The sequence below is a fragment of the Solanum pennellii genome, chromosome 1 (genome assembly GCF_001406875.1).
Source record: "Solanum pennellii chromosome 1, SPENNV200".
NCBI classification, from domain to species: Eukaryota; Viridiplantae; Streptophyta; class Magnoliopsida; order Solanales; family Solanaceae; genus Solanum; species Solanum pennellii.
Genome location: NC_028637.1, coordinates 107,989,655 through 108,009,298, shown reverse-complemented (window position 1 = coordinate 108,009,298; position 19,644 = coordinate 107,989,655). Strand labels below are relative to the sequence as shown.

At 35.4% G+C, this 19,644-nt stretch overlaps 3 protein-coding genes and 1 long non-coding RNA gene across 7 annotated transcripts; 2 read left to right on the top strand and 2 right to left on the bottom strand.

The window, feature by feature from the left end:
• On the top strand, positions 1-7,773 carry LOC107007858 (polyprenol reductase 2). 4 transcript variants are annotated; one of them, XM_027919523.1, is made up of 8 exons: positions 4-142; positions 177-208; positions 2,613-2,770; positions 4,391-4,737; positions 5,281-5,515; positions 6,998-7,096; positions 7,220-7,291; positions 7,398-7,773. In XM_027919523.1, exons 2-8 carry the CDS (start codon positions 193-195, stop codon positions 7,500-7,502), a joined length of 1,032 nt encoding a protein of 343 aa, XP_027775324.1. In that variant the 5' UTR covers positions 4-142; positions 177-192; the 3' UTR covers positions 7,503-7,773. The 4 variants fall into 4 exon arrangements, with proteins under 4 accessions (XP_015062153.1, XP_027775324.1, XP_015062154.1 ...); XM_015206667.2 differs by having other exon boundaries at positions 1-208; XM_015206668.2 differs by lacking the exons at positions 4-142; positions 177-208 and adding an exon at positions 1,979-2,517.
• Positions 7,774-8,313: 540 nt separating this feature from the next.
• Positions 8,314-11,750, bottom strand: LOC107008264 (NADP-dependent D-sorbitol-6-phosphate dehydrogenase-like). The gene is made up of 6 exons (XM_015207224.2): positions 11,537-11,750; positions 10,615-10,709; positions 10,397-10,514; positions 9,754-9,886; positions 8,980-9,199; positions 8,314-8,849 (listed from the first exon to the last, which is right to left on the bottom strand). The coding sequence occupies exons 1-6, from the start codon at positions 11,667-11,669 to the stop codon at positions 8,619-8,621; spliced, it is 930 nt and encodes a 309-aa protein (XP_015062710.1). The 5' UTR covers positions 11,670-11,750; the 3' UTR covers positions 8,314-8,618.
• LOC114078624 lies at positions 9,197-9,615 on the top strand. The gene is made up of 2 exons (XR_003580275.1): positions 9,197-9,445; positions 9,525-9,615. It is a non-coding gene; the product is annotated as an uncharacterized LOC114078624 (long non-coding RNA).
• A 743-nt stretch (positions 11,751-12,493) lies between the features above and the next one.
• Positions 12,494-15,316, bottom strand: LOC107001406 (arginine decarboxylase). Its single transcript, XM_015199471.2, has one exon. It carries the CDS (start codon positions 14,866-14,868, stop codon positions 12,709-12,711), a length of 2,160 nt encoding a protein of 719 aa, XP_015054957.1. The 5' UTR covers positions 14,869-15,316; the 3' UTR covers positions 12,494-12,708.
• Between the last annotated feature and the right edge of the window lie 4,328 nt (positions 15,317-19,644).

Below are 19,644 nucleotides of genomic sequence, written 5' to 3'. Positions count from 1 at the left end.
TAGCCCACCAAAAAGACTCAACCTGATCCAATTCACATACAATACCCAACAGTTACAATACATACCCAGAACGACCCGTTACAGCGTCTTCTTCTTCACGCGAAAATTGCGAACCAGCAGCCCTGCTCACTCGCAAGAATATTCGAGAATCGGGACAGGTGGAGAAATCTCGGTGCTCGAGAATCAAGCGGCATGCTGCCCGGAAAAAGTAATGCTCTCTTCGTCTTTTTCTATTTCGGAATAACGTTTCGATTTAGTGAAGTTAGTATTTCGTTGCTATGAATAATTGATTTTTAGTGATGATGTGTTGAAGTGATCCATTTGGCTTAGGTTTAATATCATTTTTCCATTGTTCTACCTATTCGAATGTCGCCAAATCTGAGCTTTTTTTGATTTATACGTCTTCAAGCATCAATGTTTCTTTATCTGGTTTGTTACTGTTAGCGTTAAGTCTGAGTTTTTGAAAATTGATTGATAAAGCCATCCCATTAGCTTAGTTTGTCTCTCTCTTGTCTTATCGATTATAGCGAATTATTTGAGTCAAGTAGTGTTTGCTATTTGCAGTTGAGCTTTTAAAATGTGAGGCTTTGTTTTTTCTTTTTACATGTTAACCTTACTACAAGCTCTTGTTTTTCTCTGTTCTGTTTATCTTCTTTAGTTCCTCATATTGATCCGAGTTTTTTCTTGTAAGTCATTAAATCAATCTGGATTTGGTGGTAGTTGATTACATTGTGGTGTTCGATTATTCGGTTTTGTTGGGGGCAGTAGCTCTTGTGATAATTAAGCTGTAGTTCGTTTAGCATATGAATTTGGTTGTTTTCAACTTCTACAATCAGTATAGCTGCACAACTCTTGCGAGTCTTAAACTTGGATGAACTTGCTTTGTTGTTTTCCACTGTTTAAGGGAAGAGCTTGCCGTATATGTTTTAGACTGAGCTTAACCTCCAATTTTCCTCATTGTTGTTTCTTGTTTGATTGAGTCATAAGAGTTTTGAATAGATTAATTATTATGCTTCGAATGTCTGTTCTCTCACTCTATTACTTAATGCATCGATTTTTACTTTTATTTCACATTAAAGTTCGTAGCTTTGTTCTTGTTTGTTCTGAGAAATATTAGAATTTAGTCCTGAAGTGTCACTAAATTCTTGTCCCTTCCCTATATCTGTGCCTTGTCTTCTCATATCATTTATTCCCTTGATTTTCATATCAGTGTTCCATGTTGCTAGTTTCTATCGGAATTTGGTACTAATTCTTATCTGTTTTTGTTTTGTTTCTTACCAAATCCCTTTTTGAGTCCAAATGGATTCTGTCTCGATATCTTGCATCTCCCAATGGTTCATATTTCTCGAGTCAGCCCCATGGCAAATTGTGAAGTCGGTGAACAGGTCTTTGGAAGCTGATACAGGTTTCGGAAGTCCAATACAAAACTGGAATTAACTTATTAAGTCTTCAAAATCCAGAAAATGAGTTGTATACACTGGTATACAGACGAAAATATTGAAATATTGGGAAATGCAGAACTACAAGGTTTAAGTCGAATTTCAGGTTTCGGAAAGCTCAAAATGGGTGGGATATAGTATACACCCAATATATGCAGAATATACAGGGAAGTGGACCAAAAGTCTAGGAAATTTCACCAGCAGGTCCAAGCGAAAATTGAAATGAGTAGCAGTATATTTTGACAATTTGGGCCTAAACCCATGAATTTCAGTTGTGTTGCAGATAGACAAGGCCCAAACTGCAAGGAATATCAATCAATCTGCTTAGAATTAGGGAAGGTGGACCTAGAGGCCCAGTTTTTGCTGAATTTGGGCAAGGAGCCCAAGTTCAAATTTCTCTCTTTTCATTTTTATTAACTAATCTTTTATTTTAATTGATTTTACTTAAATTAAATTTCCAAAAGCAAGTCATTTTTTCTACCTATATGCTCAAGTTAAAATATTTATATTTTATTTATTACTTATTTTCTTTATGAATTATTTTATTAGTTATCTTGTCAAGTAGATTATTTTTCCTTAAAAATAAAAAAATATATTTTAGATATTTTTTTAAAAGAATTTAAATATTTAGTTAAGTCGTTGATCATGGACATTTCAAGACCTAACACCTTTTCAAAATGTAAATTGAGTTTCTAACTCTCTTTGAATTTTAAATGATTTTTCTCTGTTTTAAGATCTTCTGAAAATTTATTAAGTTAATTTTTGACAAGTGGCTATTCTTTTAAAAGTTATTTTTCTTTAAAACCTAAGTTAAATTGATTTTTCAAAATAAAGTCATTTTTATTTTCCAAAACACTCTCTACACTTCACACCTTCCAGAGTAGCATTGAAGCAAATGCCATGGAATCTTCTCTTCTTCTTCTTCAAGTTTTCTTGAATTTCGAGCCTTAACGCATAGCATGTTCAATCTTTCACGGCACTGCATTAAGGACCCACAATTTATATGGTATCCCTGTTTTCCCTTCATTTTCCCGTGAACTCATTGAAGTTTGTATCTTTTTATATTCATTCAGTTCTGGTAACTCTATATTGTTGATAATCAGTAGGAATTTGGAAACCCCATTTGTGAATTTGAACTAAAGTTTTTCTTTTTTTTGTTGTGGGATTTCGTAGAAATGGAGTTAGGGCTGGTCACCCTGTTGAGAGCTGCATGGGTTGCTGCGATATTGCCCGTTGTCATCGCTTTGATTCCTTCATCCAAGATCAGTTTTTTTAAACAATTCGTGTTAGGGTTTGCTAAGCGCGGCAAGATTATGCAGTCTTCATCAAATGTAAGTATTCATTCAAAAAGTGAAATCTTGTTGCTTGCGTTTTTGTGTTCTTACAATCTCTTTTGGTATCACTAAACATTCAAGCATTGTATAGTTCAATTGGTTTAAGTTTTTCTTCTAAGATTAATCAATGTATATTATTTGGCCGTTGGCCTGTAATTTTGGTTTCCGAAAGAAATAGTGTACCCAACGACTAGCTCAACTTTCTGTATTTACAATTGAGCATCCACCTGAATAGTTCTCTGACAATACAATAACTACATGACAATGAATATTTCTCTGACAATACAATAACTACATGATAATGAATATTTCCCCCCTCCTCAAATTGCATCGAAGCTGTAGTTTCAGAGTCTCAACCTCACGACTTCCACAACCTTGCATGTTTAGGAAATGGTATTCTGGCATGTTAACAATCAAAGACCATGCTTTGTAATCCATACGAGCTGAACACAAAACTTGTTAGTTCTGCTTACAATTTCTCCTACATCATTATATCTCAATCTTGGTTTGGTTTCATGACTAAAGAAGTGAGATTTAAGCTATCTGAAGATGTTTAGAGCGGGAATGTAGTGGTCAATGGTACAAGGCTAATGGGTTTAATTGCTGCTAGGCAATTGATATTTCTAGGCTTTAAGGTTGTTCTTGGAGGATCGAGGCGTGCACTTTCGAGAGAGTAGAGGGAAGCAATTGCATTGCCCCTTTCTTTTACAGCAGCATCTCACTCAGAAAATGTGGTATCTCACTGCTGCATTGCAAAATCTACATCTGATCCCCCGAAGGCTGGAGCTAAGCAAATTAGAAGGGTATCTGAGCAGGATACAACTGTTAACACATGATTTCGGGGTGAAATTGGGTGTTGATTGTATCCACTGCTACAGGATCTCTAATCATCTTCACTGAACCAGATAGATAACCTCCATTCAAACTGATTTAATTTGAATGTGGCTTGTGAAAATTTAGGGATAGAATCCCTATCAAATTGAACTGATTCATTGTTACTAGCTGAGTGTTGTACTGATCAACTTTTGGTAGTTGTCTGACTGATACATTAATGAATACTGGAAATGTACCTTTCAGAAATATGTGACATCACTGTCTAATTTGTTCGTTGAGTCTCTCTTCTCTCTCTCTCTCTTTTGGTAGGTTTCCATCTTCTGAAGCGAAGCGCTAATATATCTTTCTTGATCCTAGTGTGTCCTCTATCATGCCATGTTCGCCTTGCACTTGTTGTTTCAAATTTAGTAAAAAAAATCGGTTTTGTGAAGTAAAGTTCAGTTTCAGTTATTTGGTGACCTGTGTCTTGATACAAAGTTCTATTTCAAGTACATGGTCACTTGTCTCATGTTACAAACTTAAGTATGTGGTATTTGCAACCCTTGTATAAGGTAGAATGAACCCTCAAAGTACTTGTTATATGTATAAATAAAGTAAGTTTTTAGTTGCAAGCACAACTGTGTTATATGGATGATGACTAGTTTTTTTTAAAATATCAATTTGTTTCTTCTCTGGCAATTGATTTTTTCTATGAAAATGAAAATTTCTGCAACTTTTAAAAGAACAAAAGTTTCTGCAACAACTTAATTGACCTGACACTCTTTTTGGTTTGTTCAATTGCAGAAATTGTCTGTTCCACAGAAACTCTTCATTCACTTCTACATTCTAGCTTCTGTTTGGACAATACTTCTGTTAGTTGCAACCTGGCTTTATGATTATTGTACAATGCCAAAGATCACAGAACCATTGCTTTTTTCTAGTATTGCTAGCCACTTGACGGGAGGATCGCGTATCTTCTCTTCGCACAGTTCTCATACATCAAAGGAACATAGAAGCAGGATTGCTGTATCGATCTTTCTTCTTTTGTTAATGGAAGCTCAAGTACTGCGACGCCTGTTTGAGTCAATATACGTGTTTAAATATAGTCCTTCAGCCAGGATGCACATTTTAGGCTACCTCACAGGTTTATTGTAAGTATCTCACTGTCTCTTTTTTCGTAAATATTTCCATATTTCTTGTTGCGTTTATCAGCTGGTAAGTAACATTCTTTGCCATAGTCATGGTGGATTACTCGTAGACTGTCTAAGGGCACAGTTGACTCCTGGTGTGTTCTGTGTGTCTGTTCCTTTTTCTTTTTGGTGTGTTATTTTCTTTCTTTAATAGGAACTTCAATTTTGGCCATCATATAATTACTTTGATAAAAATATCCATGGCCTAGTAAAAGGATCTAATCTTTGACCATTACATGTCTATCTTTTTATGGAGCATATATTCTTTATCTATATGTAGAATTTCCAACTAGACTTTAGTTTTGATAAACTGCATTGTAATTGTATAGAAAATTGTTTGAAATGGTTCATACTTTATCGAAGTCGTAGTCCCTATTTCCTGTTTGGACAACACTAGTATATTCTCTTTTAGTGCCTAACTTCTTTTAGTTTCCATAGCACATCAACTCCAAGTTGTCTGATGGACAGAACACTTGCTGAATTTGTTCTTTTTCTTGATTCAAGTTTCTATACAGCAGTTCCCATCTCTCTTTGCTGCAATCATGCTACAGAGGTATACAAGTTCGGTTTGAGTTTGATTCAAGAGTTTATTGTCAAAGGAAAAGATAGGATGCTAGCAACTGAGGTTGATTGGTGGAGATTTTTGAACCCTCTCATTCAACTACGATGGTACTCATGGATTGGTGCAGCTATATTTTTTTGGGGCTGGATTCATCAACACCGTTGTCATGCAATTCTGGTAAGTTGCATGTGCTATTGAATATGGATTTGGATTTGTCTTTGAAGTTAAGAGTGTCTTTTGTTACTTGGTTAATATATTATGTGCTTGTCCTTGGGCCCTACTTCTTCTATGTGAGGATTACTTGGTTATTATAATTTATATCGTGGAAGAAAAAAGGCTATTGGTTTTTTCAATAAAACCCTAAAAAAGGGTTTAACTGTAGTCTAAAAATTGTTTAAAGTGTTGATCATATTTCTTGTCGCCTAATGGTTTCGGTCTCTTAAGCCCTTCTTATTCACTAGAGCTCACCCACCTTGATTAAATAGAGCACAGTCACCACATTACAAGAATTGAACTTAAAGAGCACGAAATAAGTGTGGCATATTATTTAAATAGATGAAGCAAAAGCACTTCTGATTTTCAAGTTAGAGTCAACTAATTTTTATTTGCCTCCATGCGATTAATGGTTTTGCTATTATTTACCTATAAAAAAGGGCATCCCGATGTACAAAGCATCCCACTTTCATGCAGGGTCCGCAGAAGGGCCACACCTAAGGGGCGTGATGTAGACAATCTAGCCTAATGCAAGCATTAATGACTGCTTTCTTGACTTGAACCCGTGACCTATAGGTCACCGAGACAGCTTTACTGTTTCTCCAAGGCTGGCCTTTCACCTATATAAAAGAAAAGAACATCTCTATCTATTCACAGAAATGGCCTAAATCCAAGTATATTAATTGTGGCAATCTGGTCAAGGTTGTATCAAGGTAAGAATATGGATTCTTGACCTTAAGTATTTTGTTGGTTCTAAATGTCGATATGTGTGAGTGAGGGATGGATCTCACTGTCATTAAGACCGACTGTTAGAGTTAGTTCTTTTTCCTAAGGCACATTGGTGGTTGAGTGGTTGTGAAATCTGAAAACTTTAGCTGCTCTAGATATTATAACTGGATGTGGTTTGACTTTTTATGGTTGATTCTCGATTGCCAATACAAGGATGAACAGATAGTGAGGATGATGTGATAGCATATAATGATACAATAGTTGAAGTAATAACCTGTGAAGGTGAATAACCAAGCTTATCCACTTCTTTTTAATCTATATAAATAAATCTTATACGCTGGATAAATTCAGTTCATTAATAAGCTGAATCAAATTGAAGCAATAAGTTGAAATTCAGCTTATTGATAATTATGGATGTGCAAAATACGCCGCAACAAAAGTACATGAGCTTATAAGAGGTTTGACTAACTTCTATGTCTGTTGCTTCATTCTGTTGTTTTTTACTTTATTATGCTGGCTCATAAAATTTTCTTTTCCGAATTTCCCTGTTAACGTAAAGGCATTTCTCTTTGAACTTGACAGCTGATTCTTTTATTGTGTTTGTGTCGGTCATTGAGCCGTAGTTATTGTGTGCTTGTATCAGTTATTTCATTGATGGTAGCCTTAGAATTCCTTAGATCATCACTGTGATAATAACATCTTTACATTGCCAATCAGGGATCATTGAGGGAGAACAGAGAAGACAATGATGAATATGCAGTTCCTTATGGTGATTGGTTTCAATATGTTTCATCTCCACACTATTTGGCTGAGATTGTAATTTCTCTTTATCTTACTAATGTTCTAGGAGTATTTATTTCATGTATCAGTACACACAAGAAGCTGACCTTTGCAGGCTCTAATTTACAAGTTCCTTTTTGCTTTTCACTTGTACTTAAGGTTGTATATGCTGGCTTTGTGGTTGCTAGTGGATGTTCGGACCTCACTATATGGCTACTCTGGGGATTCACGGTACAACTCTATTCAAAATCTTGAGAAGCACCCCCTGTTCACCACCCTGTATTCTTGGGTGTTCATTTTCATTCCTACAGCGTGATGCATCGTGTTGCAATTTCAGGTGGCAAATCTTGTCTTAGCAGCAGCAGAAACACACAGATGGTATTTGCACAAGTTTGACAACTATCCTAGGAATCGTTTTGCTATTTTTCCATATGTTTATTGATGCTCAATGACCAAGTTCTGCTATATTATTTCTTTGAGCGGATCTGTGTATGTATATATAGGTTCTGCAGGTTAGATGTGAAATTGTTTCTTAGGTTAGCCTAGAAACTGTGATCTAACCATGGATACAACTCTATGGGTCTGAATATGCCCAACTGTTTTAGTGAGTACTTCTGGTCTTTGCCTTTTGTTTGCCTTTTTCTTATTGCCTTAATATCATGTAACGTAACATAATGAAATCACTAATGTCTTCATTTTTACTGTTTGGCCCATAATTCCTTATTATTGCCTTGTGTTTTAAGGATCTTAATCAGTACCATTAGTCAGCATTGATGCTATTGTAAAGTTGTCAAATCAACCTCTTTTTGAATAATCTGCTCAACTAGTTCAAGTTTAAACGAGTGGGACTTGACTTGAACTCAAAGTGACCTATCAAATTATTAGGTCATTAAAGTAGAACCTGCAGGTCAAATTATAAACTTACAATATCATACTTCCACACTTTTTTTTTCTTCAAAAAATCAAGTAAAAGAGATAGGAGGATGAAACATGTTTGAACGAAGCGGGTTAGTTAGTACTCGTTATTTGATCAATTTTGACCTCATACATTTTAACCAAGCAAATTAAGTCATGATCTACTTTTACAACCCAAACAGAAAGTTGCACACAAATGACCTTAAAAATGTGTGATCTTGAACTTCAGATTCCACTTTGCCCCGTGTGTGAACCTTCAAGGTCAAAGTCAAAAGTTGTTAATCTTAAGGCCATTCACTTTTGACTAACTGCCCATTCACAACCACTAGCTATTATGCTAAAGATAGAATTTTGCAGCATTTTAGTAGCCAATAGCTTTATTTGCCGTTGGATGGAGATGTGTTGCCCCAGAGTTAAGGGGCATGCACATTCTCCCAGAAACTAAACCATCATTCATCAGCCTTGGTACACAAGTTCGAAATGGAAAAAACATAACTACATCTTAGGTAGAGCAGTAAATGGTCTCTCTCATGCTAAACATAAACTCACTTTTCCATATTCAAATGAGATGCTGGTCTTAAGTAGTTTAGTCCCCCTATCCTGGTGCCTTTGGTGTCAAAATGAGACATCAAGTATGAAGCTTTTAGGCATACAGATCTATGCCCCAAAACTTTGCAGGTTGGTTGGTCCTATAGTTGCGGTCCAAACTTTTGATGAGGTCCATGTCTTCTTTGGTGAGCTCGAAGTCAAGTACGTTGAAATTCTCCTGCAGTCTCTCCAGTTTTGATGATTTCGGAATCACAACTGTGTTTCGTTGGATGCCCCAGCGCAGAATGACCTGGGCCACAGTCTTCTTATATTTCTCAGCTAGACCCTGTGATGCAATAAGTAAAACACAAAACAACCTCAATTACACCAAACCAGCAAATATGAAACAAATTTTTGTGGAACTTCCAGAAGAACAGTTCATGAAATATGGAAAATAAAAGAGCACGACGATTTACTTTTAGAGCTGGATCCTCCAGGCATGACACCGAACCAAACCACTCAGTATTAGCGGCAGCACCACCGAGTGGGGTGTGTGCTGTAACACAGATGCCATGCTTTTGGCAAAATTTGACAAGAGATTCACGCTGGAAATAAGGATGAGTCTCGATTTGATTCACAGCAGGCTTCACTTTGGAATATGCAAGGCAATCTCGGGTGAGAAAGATGTCGTAGTTGCTGCACATCAATTCCCATTGCAAGAGTAAGAAACAAGCCCATTAGTATGAAAAGTAATTCAAATTTTAGTAGCATAACATGATAACTTTCTGCTTGCGCCTATAACTAACGTAGTTATGCACCATAACCGAAAGTACACATGTAAAGTTGAAGGTGATAGAGTTGGCTTTTCACAATGTTATAATGGTTGTAGACAAGACAAGACGACTTCAAGAAGGATGAATTCATTTCAAGCAATACTGAGCAGTTAAGTTTGCGATACACAATTTTCAATTTTTCAAGAAGTGCCTATATATGTATTAAAGAATTAAATTTCCTCTTTTAGATTTGTTTGTTCGTTGAAACACTACGTATTTGTCAGTGCATTGGAGCGACACAAACTCAAGGAGGAAATCGCTAGTTAAATGGCCAAACTATATCTAGTTTTGTCAAAAATGCCAGACTTCAGCAATAAGATTATCCACAGCACGATAGTATCATGAAGCAGAAGAATGAATCTGCTGGCCATAGCAGCTGAATAAAGGGTAGTACAGATTTTTAAGTTGTAAGCCTACCTGATTCCTATGCTGCGAACCAAGCCCAAGGATACTAGATTTTCCATTCCGTGCCAAGTAGTCTCCAATGATATGGTGGTATCTATATCAAGAACACCATCCTCACCCAATGCACTAGCTGTTGTACCAACTCCTGAATGCATTTAGAAGAAACACAATGAGCCATTTCAAAAAGAGAAAATTCTTTGAGTTCAAGCCAAGGCCAAGATTAAAGTAGAGTATTGATTACTAGATGTTTAGATCAATACTATATATATTGAAATCAAATAATACTGATTTTGCTGAATAGCTCATTTGGGTTTTAAGTTGTATAAAGTCAATTACCAAATAACTGAAAATCAGGAAATTTAAGCATCAATATTCAGCTAACAATCACCTATGCGCCATTAATCCAAGCAGTACTTGTCAAAATACCAGCTGTTTGTTTTTGCCATACAGTTATTATGTACAACATCCTTCAGTGTGAGACGTGCAATAAGCATAAAAATCATGATTTGAATGATAAAAATGCAATAGCTAATGTGCTGTATCAGCCATAAGTTATGGTCTGCCCCCCTCACAACTCAAAAAAAGGTAAACGGAAAAAAGAGATAAGTGCACAAAAGTTTGAAGAAGTCGAAGGTAATAAGACCAGCAGCTTTACCTGTATGTTTTGTGGCTACAGGGAAGTGAACAAGGTAGAGATCCAGATAATCCAGGCGTAACTTCTTAAGACTGTCTTTACAGGCCTCAAGAACATGACCATGGTCTGAGTTCCAAAGCTGCAAAAAGAGAGAGTCGATATTCATTGACAGCTATATGTAATTCTCAGCGAAATGCTAAAACTGTGTCGACAGATGTAATTAACACTTTTGCACTAACCTTTGTTGTAATGAAAAGATCCTCCCTCTTCACGAGCCCTGTCTGAAATGCTTCTGCGAGTGCTTCCCCAACTTCAGCTTCATTTTGATAGTCAGCTGCAAGCATTACCAAATGTCAGGTCACAATAATCCAAGAACATATCTAGTAGCAAAGACACATTCATAAGTTAAGTGGAGCAGTGAAGAGGAGCATTACACCTATTACTTGTTTGTGACAACGTGCACACACTTAACATAAATATACATCTTTAAACATTTTTCAAAACATAAGGCTATGTCCCAGCAGCTTACTTGTTCCACCTGGTACCTCCTCCCACTAGCAGATGTATGGTTAAGTGATAAACTATCCCCGCCCGGGACTTAACAATCTACTAACTAAGTAGACATAACGCGTGTAGAAGAAGATCGATACAGCTGAAACTTTACTTAAAGATGTAATCTCCACTACTCCAACTTGTAAGGAGCAATACTCTATTTAAAAATGATTTAAGGGAGGGGACATACCTAGTATTATCAAAAGCAAAAAAGTTCTAAAGGTATGTTAGAGACTACAGAGGAAAGAAAAAAATACAAATATATATGTTTAGTCCAAGACTAATAACCTAAACACGATTAACAAATATATGGAGAATAAAGTGAAAAACCAATTGTATATTGTATCCTCGGAAAAAGCTCATTGACAAGGAAAAGTTTATCTTATTAACTTGATGATAATACATTTAAGTGAAACAAAACGCTCAACATGTTTTAAACCTCGCTTTTAGGGCTAGAATGGTGGTCATACAATCCAGAATTATCCATGAGTGAAAATCAAGAAATCACATTTGAATCTAGCAATCCAAACGGAGGAACTATTTCTATCTACATAATCAAGATTGAAGAATGAAAAGAGCAAGAAAGTAGAATCAAGAAAAGTAGTTTACCAGCACAATCAAAGTGACGGTAGCCAATCTTGATGGCGTTGATGAGAAGATCTTTTATATCTTTTCCTTCCATTCGCCAAACACCCAATCCCACAATCGGCATCTTGTAGCCGCTCTTCAGTGTTATCGCCATTTCTGCTCTCTTTGATTGCTTGAAAGTTGAAACTACTGAACCTGCAATTGACTGGTGTTTCACTGTCTGTCTTGTATAAATGGGCTTGCAAAAGGAGTTTTATGGGCTCCCAATTTTATATGTTGGCCCAATGAGTCTTCTCAGCATGGCAAGGAAAATGACAACTAACAACACGGATATAAAGACCGTTTAACACTTTATATCCTATCGTAAACCAATCTTGATATTGAATGTAAAAGATTCTTACACAATCTATGTATATGTATGAAGTTAAAAGACGACTAGTAGTAAATGAAAGAGTTCAGATTTTCGAGGTTTAATGACTATATTGAAAAACAATTAGGCAGAAACAAAAATATAAAGGCGTCCCATCTATAATATTCTCACTAATTGGTGGCATCGGAGTCTTAAGTGTTTTTGCCGATAAGGAATCTCATTCACTGTACAAAAAGCAACATTAGAAATCTGTTATCTTCATTCCTATGGTATGGTATGGTAGTGGATATATGGGGCAATTCGTATCTTTCTTGCCAACACAAACAACAAAAGCAAATAAAATATATTGAATTTTATACGCACACTACCATGACCAAAAAAGCAACTCTTTTTCTGTTGCAAAGGCCACTCTATGTCAACAATAACGTAAACTACGTGCCAAGATGAACAAATGTCTTAACAATCTAAACAAAGTTAAAAATGATACAGCTCCACCTACTCCCTTGTACAAAATAAAACATTATCATGAACGAATCTAAGCCAGCGATTCAATTAACACCATCATCATATACTAAAACAAAACATAAGGAGGCGATTCAATCATCATATACTTTAAACAAAAAAAGCATGCATTAATATAAAACTGATTCAGTCATAACATAAGCTTAGTTGCAATAGGAGATGACAGTCTACTGCATCTTTTTCAAACAAAAGTAATTAACATCCACCCAACTAAGGGGTGGGATTATTGAAAAAAACAGACGACCTCGACAACAAACTAAAACAAACTGGAGATGCTAACAAGAGACACTTCAAGCAGAGTTCAGTAGGACCAAATCTCATCTTCCTCTGCTGCAGCATTGTCTTCACTGTAATAGTAATAGCCACCATTACTGGTATTGGCATTGGCAGTGGCTTCTGCAGTGAAGCAGCAAGACGAAAGGTAAGGCATGTTGTGGAAGGACTGAGCTAAGCTGCTGGTCAAAGATCCAAAGGCAAGACCTTCGCCTTCTCCTTCTCCTTGTTCCAAGAATTCCTCTGCACGGTGCTTGAGAGTCTCGAACATGAGTTCAGGCTCAAACTGCATCGCCCGGAGCACATCAGCACACGATGGACCAGGAACAGAGCGAGTCACCGCAAAGCTGTGAGGACTATCGCTCTGCATCACCCGAACAACGCTTGGTCCACCAAATAGATTGTGGAGTCCTCCGAGCGCCTCCTCATAAGCCCCACCCAAAAACATCCCCAGATAATACCGCCCACCATCACCACTTCCAATTTCATGGAGCGGCAAGCTTGATTCGCCACCAATGAACTTATCAACCTTTCCATCACTGTCACACGTCAGGTCAGACAGTATTCCTCTCATTGTAGGCTTTTCATCCAGACGGTGAATTGGAACAATAGGAAACAATTGGCTGAAGCCCCAAAAATCAGGGATTGAGGTGAAAACTGACAGATTCACATGGTATGTGCGGACAGGATCAGCAACCCCGATAGCCTTCGACACCCATTCACATATGCTATCCACTGCAGCGAGCTGTTCAATATCCAAGGACCCATCTTTGAACTGTTCAACACATCTCTGTTTCAATTGATCAGAATAGATGAGACATGTATCATATTCTCCACGGACAGCAGCAGCAGATAAGTTTCGGTAGTCAGCACGGGCATCTTCATTGAGAGTCTCCACCAAGGATTGTAAACCACCCGAAGATGGCTGCGTAGAAACATGAGTAGTAGAAGCAGACACGGCTTCAAAAATCAGAATTGAATGGTGAGAAACAATTGCCCTGCCACTTTCGCTGCAAATCACTGGATGCTTTACGCCCTTACGATCACAGACATAGAGGACCGCTTGGACAACAGCAGAGGCATATTCTTCAATGCCATAGCCAACAGAGACATCAGAATTGCTTGATTTAGAACCGTCATAGTCGATTCCAAGCCCCCCTCCGATATCAATGAATTTCATACCAGCTCCAAGACGGACTAATTCAGAGTAAATCTGAGTGGCCTCACCAACACCATCAGCAAGCAACTCTGTTGTGGGGATCTGAGATCCAATGTGAAAATGCAATAACTGGAGACAATCCAGCATTCCAGATTCATCAAGCTTCTTCACTACACGAAGAATCTGGGTTGTTGTCAACCCAAACTTACCCTTTTCACCAGAAGTGGATCCAAAATGGCCAGAATGCTTGGTCCTGAGTTTAGCACGAAGTCCAATTACAGGCCGGACAGACATCTTACGGCTGATATCAATCACCAGGTCAAGCTCCTCCTCTTGTTCAAGCACAATCACACTGTTCAAAAGGAGCTTTCTTGCGACCAAAGCAAGCGAAATATACTCAGTGTCCTTGAAACCATTGCAAACAAGAAGAGCATCAGCACTGCCCTTTGACAGACAGTTCATCGCCAACAGGAGCTCCGGTTTAGACCCGGCTTCCAGCCCGAATCGGTATGTCGACCCGAATTTCACGATATCCTCCACCACGAACCTATCTTGATTGCATTTCACCGGATAAACACCTTGATAGTGAGCCTCATAGCCTTGAGAATTAATCGCCATGTCAAAAGCCGATTGCAGAGTCTCCAAACGGTTCTTCAGAACATCAGGAAAACGGACAACAAGAGGCATCTGGAGCCCAAGTCCACCCAAATTTTTCGGGTCAGAAGCCTTCTTCACAACCTTAAGAAGGTCAATCTCCTGGTGAGGAAGAGTATCCGTACCGTGTGGACGGACGGAAATATCCCCGGAAGAGTTCACGGAGAAATAAGGAGCACCCCACCCATCTACCCGGTACAAATCAGATGACAGATCCGTAGACCAATGAGAACCGGTGGAAACGGCGGCGGCGTTTGTCGCCGGAGGTACGCCGGAGGAAAATAACTCCGGCGCGGGAAGAGAGCTATCCCAAGAAAAGGCATAGCCGAGAGGAGGGGAAACAGAAGCGTCTACACAACAACCTAAGGCCGGCATCTCTTCCCCGATCTGTTTTGATTTGTTAAGAAGAAAGAATCAAAGAATAAAAAAGAAAAACTAACTTAAGGGTTTGTACAGATTGATGTTCTTCTTCCCAATGTTGTAATAGTTGGGGGCTATTAAAACCCGCCGAGGCCGAGGCCCCGGCTACCCCCTCAAAAGAAGCAAAAAAACAAGTGAATCAAAAGATAATCACCCTCTAACACACTTTTACACGATCCAAAAATCCCCACCCTGACTTCAGAAGAAGCTAATTTCTTGATTTAAACAAAGAAAATAAAAAATTAACAAGAATTCAAAGCCAAAATCTAGAATTCAAAAAAGAAGAACACCATACAGATATTAATGGAGAAGAAGAAGTGGACGGAAACCTAGCGGCTGTAATGGAAATTGTGAAGAGAACGTGAAACTAACAGCTTATGAAGTGAGCGAGATTTGCATGAGACGAAGACGCTTTATATAGGGCTCAAATCCGTGGCTGGGCCGTGGGCCCCATTTTTCGGCCCATGGAAATTATCTCACTTTATCTTTTCCTTCTTCTTCTGGGAGTAAGAATTCTAAATTAGGTTAAAAAGCGTAAATATCGCTAGTTTAGGTTCTAATTATTACTAATATTTATGACTATTTTGAATATTATTTTATATGATATTTCGTAAGTTTGATACATGTATTCGATAAATTGAAAAAGTATGATCGATATTTATTGAGGATTGTAGCTAAAATACTTAATTTAAGGAAGAAATCACTTTTTTAACAACTTTTTAACTAAAAGTAATCTAATAACTTTTAAAAAAGTTTTTAAAAATCATAATTTCTTTCATTATTTTTGAGCAACAATAAAGTGATTTTTCTTTTCAGAAATTAAAATTTTCTTCACTGACTTTCGAGCTTCATCTTTCGGGTATATGTATGGGTGTGCAAAAACAGATTGAACCAATAAATCGAATCGAGAAACACTATTGGATTATTGATATTGATGGAACAAGCTTTTATTCCTTTTAGCGACTATGAGCTCATAGGGAGCTGGAATGAACTTGATTAGCTGGGACGTTATTGGTTAACTGTTTTTTAAAGGTTCCGCAAATTTTTTATTAGGTTATCGATTCGATTTCTGATTTTATGATTTTTGTTAATGATTAAATCGATAATCCAATAAGACGATACTGAATTTACTATTTTATCCCTAGACTAGTAAACCCTAATTATATGACATTTTACAAACCCTATTGCGTTAGTCTCAGTATTACTTAAAACTCTATTACCTCTTTGCCTCTGATAAATTTACTATTATAACCTTAAACCAGTAAACCCTAATTATATAACATTATACAAGCCCTATAATTACTTTAATCTCGTTATTACTCAAAACTCTATTACCTATTTGCCTCTTGGCTTATGCGACACAACGACCCCATACCAATTAACCCTAATTATATAACATTTTACAAACCCTATAATTACTTTAATCTCGATATTACTCAAAACTCTATTACCTCTTTGTCTCTTGGCTTATGCGACACAATGACCTCAAACCAGTAACCCTAATTATATAATATTTTACAAATCCTATAATTACTTTAATTTTGATATTACTCAAAACCCTATTACCTCTTTGCCTCTTGGCTTATGCGACACACCGATCCCAAACCAGTAAACCCTAATTATTTAACATTTTACAAACCCAATAATAACTTTAATCTCGATATTATTCAAAACCTTATTACCTCTTGGCTTATGCGACACAACGATCCCAAACGAGTTAAATCCTAATTATATAACATTTTACAAACACTATAATTACTTTAATTTCGGTATTACTCAAAACCCTATTACATCTTTGCCTCTTGGCTTCTACGACACAACGGCAGTGAAGACGACATGTTTTTTCACATTTTTTCTTTGAATGTGTCTAGTGTTTAATTTTGCAAGAAAAATGATTGTTACTTTTATGATTATTATTTTCATGCCCAAATACCAAAAAAATCATATGGTTTATATGAATTTTTTTTTATAGTGTATATTAATATATATGAGTTTTCTTTTTATTGGTTAATTGAAACCAAACCATTAAGTATTATACCGATTAACTAAAAATCGATAAAAAATATATTATTGATTTGACATATTTACATTTCAAAAATCAATAAACCGTATAAATAACACATAAAACTGAACTGACCGATTACAACCCTAGATAAATGTATCTGAAATATGCTCCTTTTTCAGACACATTGCTTTTGACAATCTGTAGCATAAATACTTCCTTACAAAATCAAAAATCTTGACTAATTTTGGAGTTTAAATGTGAAAATAATTAATCATTTTTAATTTTAAAGAATTGTATCTTTATAATACATTTTATAAGATATCATAAGTGATAATATACGTAATTGTTTAAAAGTAAGAGTAATAATGATATATGTAATAGTGAGGTAGATCTAATTAGGTAGTTTGCCTTCTAAATTATTTAGACTTTGATATTTAATATTTATTTAATTTATACCTTGTTAGAATTTATTTTATCTTTTAAGTTAAATGTGATTTTGGACATGAAATTCTCAACAAACAAGAACTAAGATTTATATTTTTAAACTATAATAATTGACAATTAAAAATACCTAAAATATATATATAGAATTTCAATAAAAAATAAATTCTATTTAAATTTTGTCACGTCTCAATAGAATAACTAATATGTAAAAAATAATTAATACACTTGATAAGTAAAAAAAATCAATAAATAAAAAATTTTACACAAAAAAAATAAAAAAATGGCAAGAGTATGAATATTGTTCTTATTTAAGTGGGCGACAGATTCTCACGAACCGTGGATAGACAACGGAGAGCTGCCGCGTGGCGCGAGGTGGACCCCATTATCTTATCTTATCGTTAAGCGAGAAGATGAGGTAAGTGTTAGGTATGATAATATCGTGAGTATTTGAGGAGATATTGGTTTGCTTACGAACAGGAAGCTTCCTTTAGATTTTCCTAATTAAACGTTCAGAGATAATTAGGCGGCGGAAAATTAAGCCGTATTTTACTTTTAAATTTTTTAAAAGCTAATGGTTTTATTTTTATCTTTTTTGGAGTTTTATCACGTAGAAAACAATATTATCGCAATAAATTTAAATAAATTAATTCATATTATTTAAGTTTATTCAAGTATTTTTTAACTTGGTCAAATATAAACTATTGATATTATCCAAAGCTATTTAATCATTTAAAATTAATTTATATTATTCAATTATTTAAAAATTAGTGAATATAAATAAATTCATATTATGTGAAGTTGTTTAATTATTTATTTGGTGGTCAAAAATAAATCAACCCATATTATTCGAAACTTTCATAAGATAAGATTTAACATCTTATCTTTTTTTCATCTTTACTCATTTGCTATCTCTACATATTTGTTCATTTAGTTTAGTTCTTATTCTTTTTTTAATCATATGGAAAGCTAAATATAATAATTCGTAATGATTTCTTAAAATTTTCATTCTATATTTCATTTCTTATGAAGTGAATATTTGAAATTGAGAATCTATTCTACGATCTAATATAGATTAAGTAGCATGGGACGGACCAAAATAATTCTTTAACACATCAAATTTGGAATAGTCTGTAGATAATTACTAACACATCAAAATTTGGATAGTCTGTATATAATTACTAACATGTTAAATTTTGAATAGTCTATAAGATAAGTTAAATAAGAACTCAAGTTTTTAATAATTATTTTAGACCAATTTCTTATAATTTTGTAATTTAATTAGCACAACGTTGTTTTAAAAAACAAAAATACACGTAGCTCTCTTTCTTTATGGGGACCAAATACACATAACATAACCCTAACTCATAAACTCAAACGAGAATCATGCGAACAAAATGAGTGGACGTAATTTTTTAATTCAAATTTTGTATTATATGTAAATTAATTTTTTTGAAAACTAAACTAATTCTGTAAAATCATATACAGTTTTTAGATTATTTTTTTTATTAGTTATATAGTTACAATAAAGACCTTTGGTAACACAACATGAAAACTCCTTAATTCTTATTTAGTACTCTTTTGAATCCAATTTTACAAAATAAATCTAAATTTAAGTTTAAACTAAATAAATCAAAGTTTAATACATAAGTAGCTGTGTAATTTAGAACTCGAATTTATAAAATTTAAATTTTTAAGTTTTTCTTTTTTGTGTTATTATAATTTTTTCTCACTCTGTGTTTATATTTTTGTTGTCAAAAAAAGAGAAAGTAGTCCTAGTGGTAACACATAGAATCTGCGTATCTGAATGATGAAGAGAGAGGCCCACGGCGGTGGCCTATTATTGACGCGCTTCGCACACTCTCTTTACTCTCATCGAATTGAAACTTCACTGACTCAATCTATCTTTTAAGATACGTCCACTCGGATTCCAAAATTTATTATGATATAATTTATATCGATTTAGTGTGTGTTTGATATGGAGGAAAATATTTTCGGAAAAATGTTTTCCAATTTTTTAATGTTTGATTGGGACAAAATATTGGAAAATGTTTTCCAAATCAACTCATTTTCCTCAAAATTAAGGAAAATGACTTTCCTTCAAAAATTAAGGAAAACATTTTCCAAAACTCTCCTCCAGTTTCAAATTATCTTTTTTTGGTGAAAAAAATTAATTTGAAAAAAATATTTTCAATTTCAAAATTTTATTTTTCATTCGATCCCTGACAGCCCCACCCACCCATCCACCACCGGCTTGCCCCCCAACCCCACCCCCTCCCTCAAAA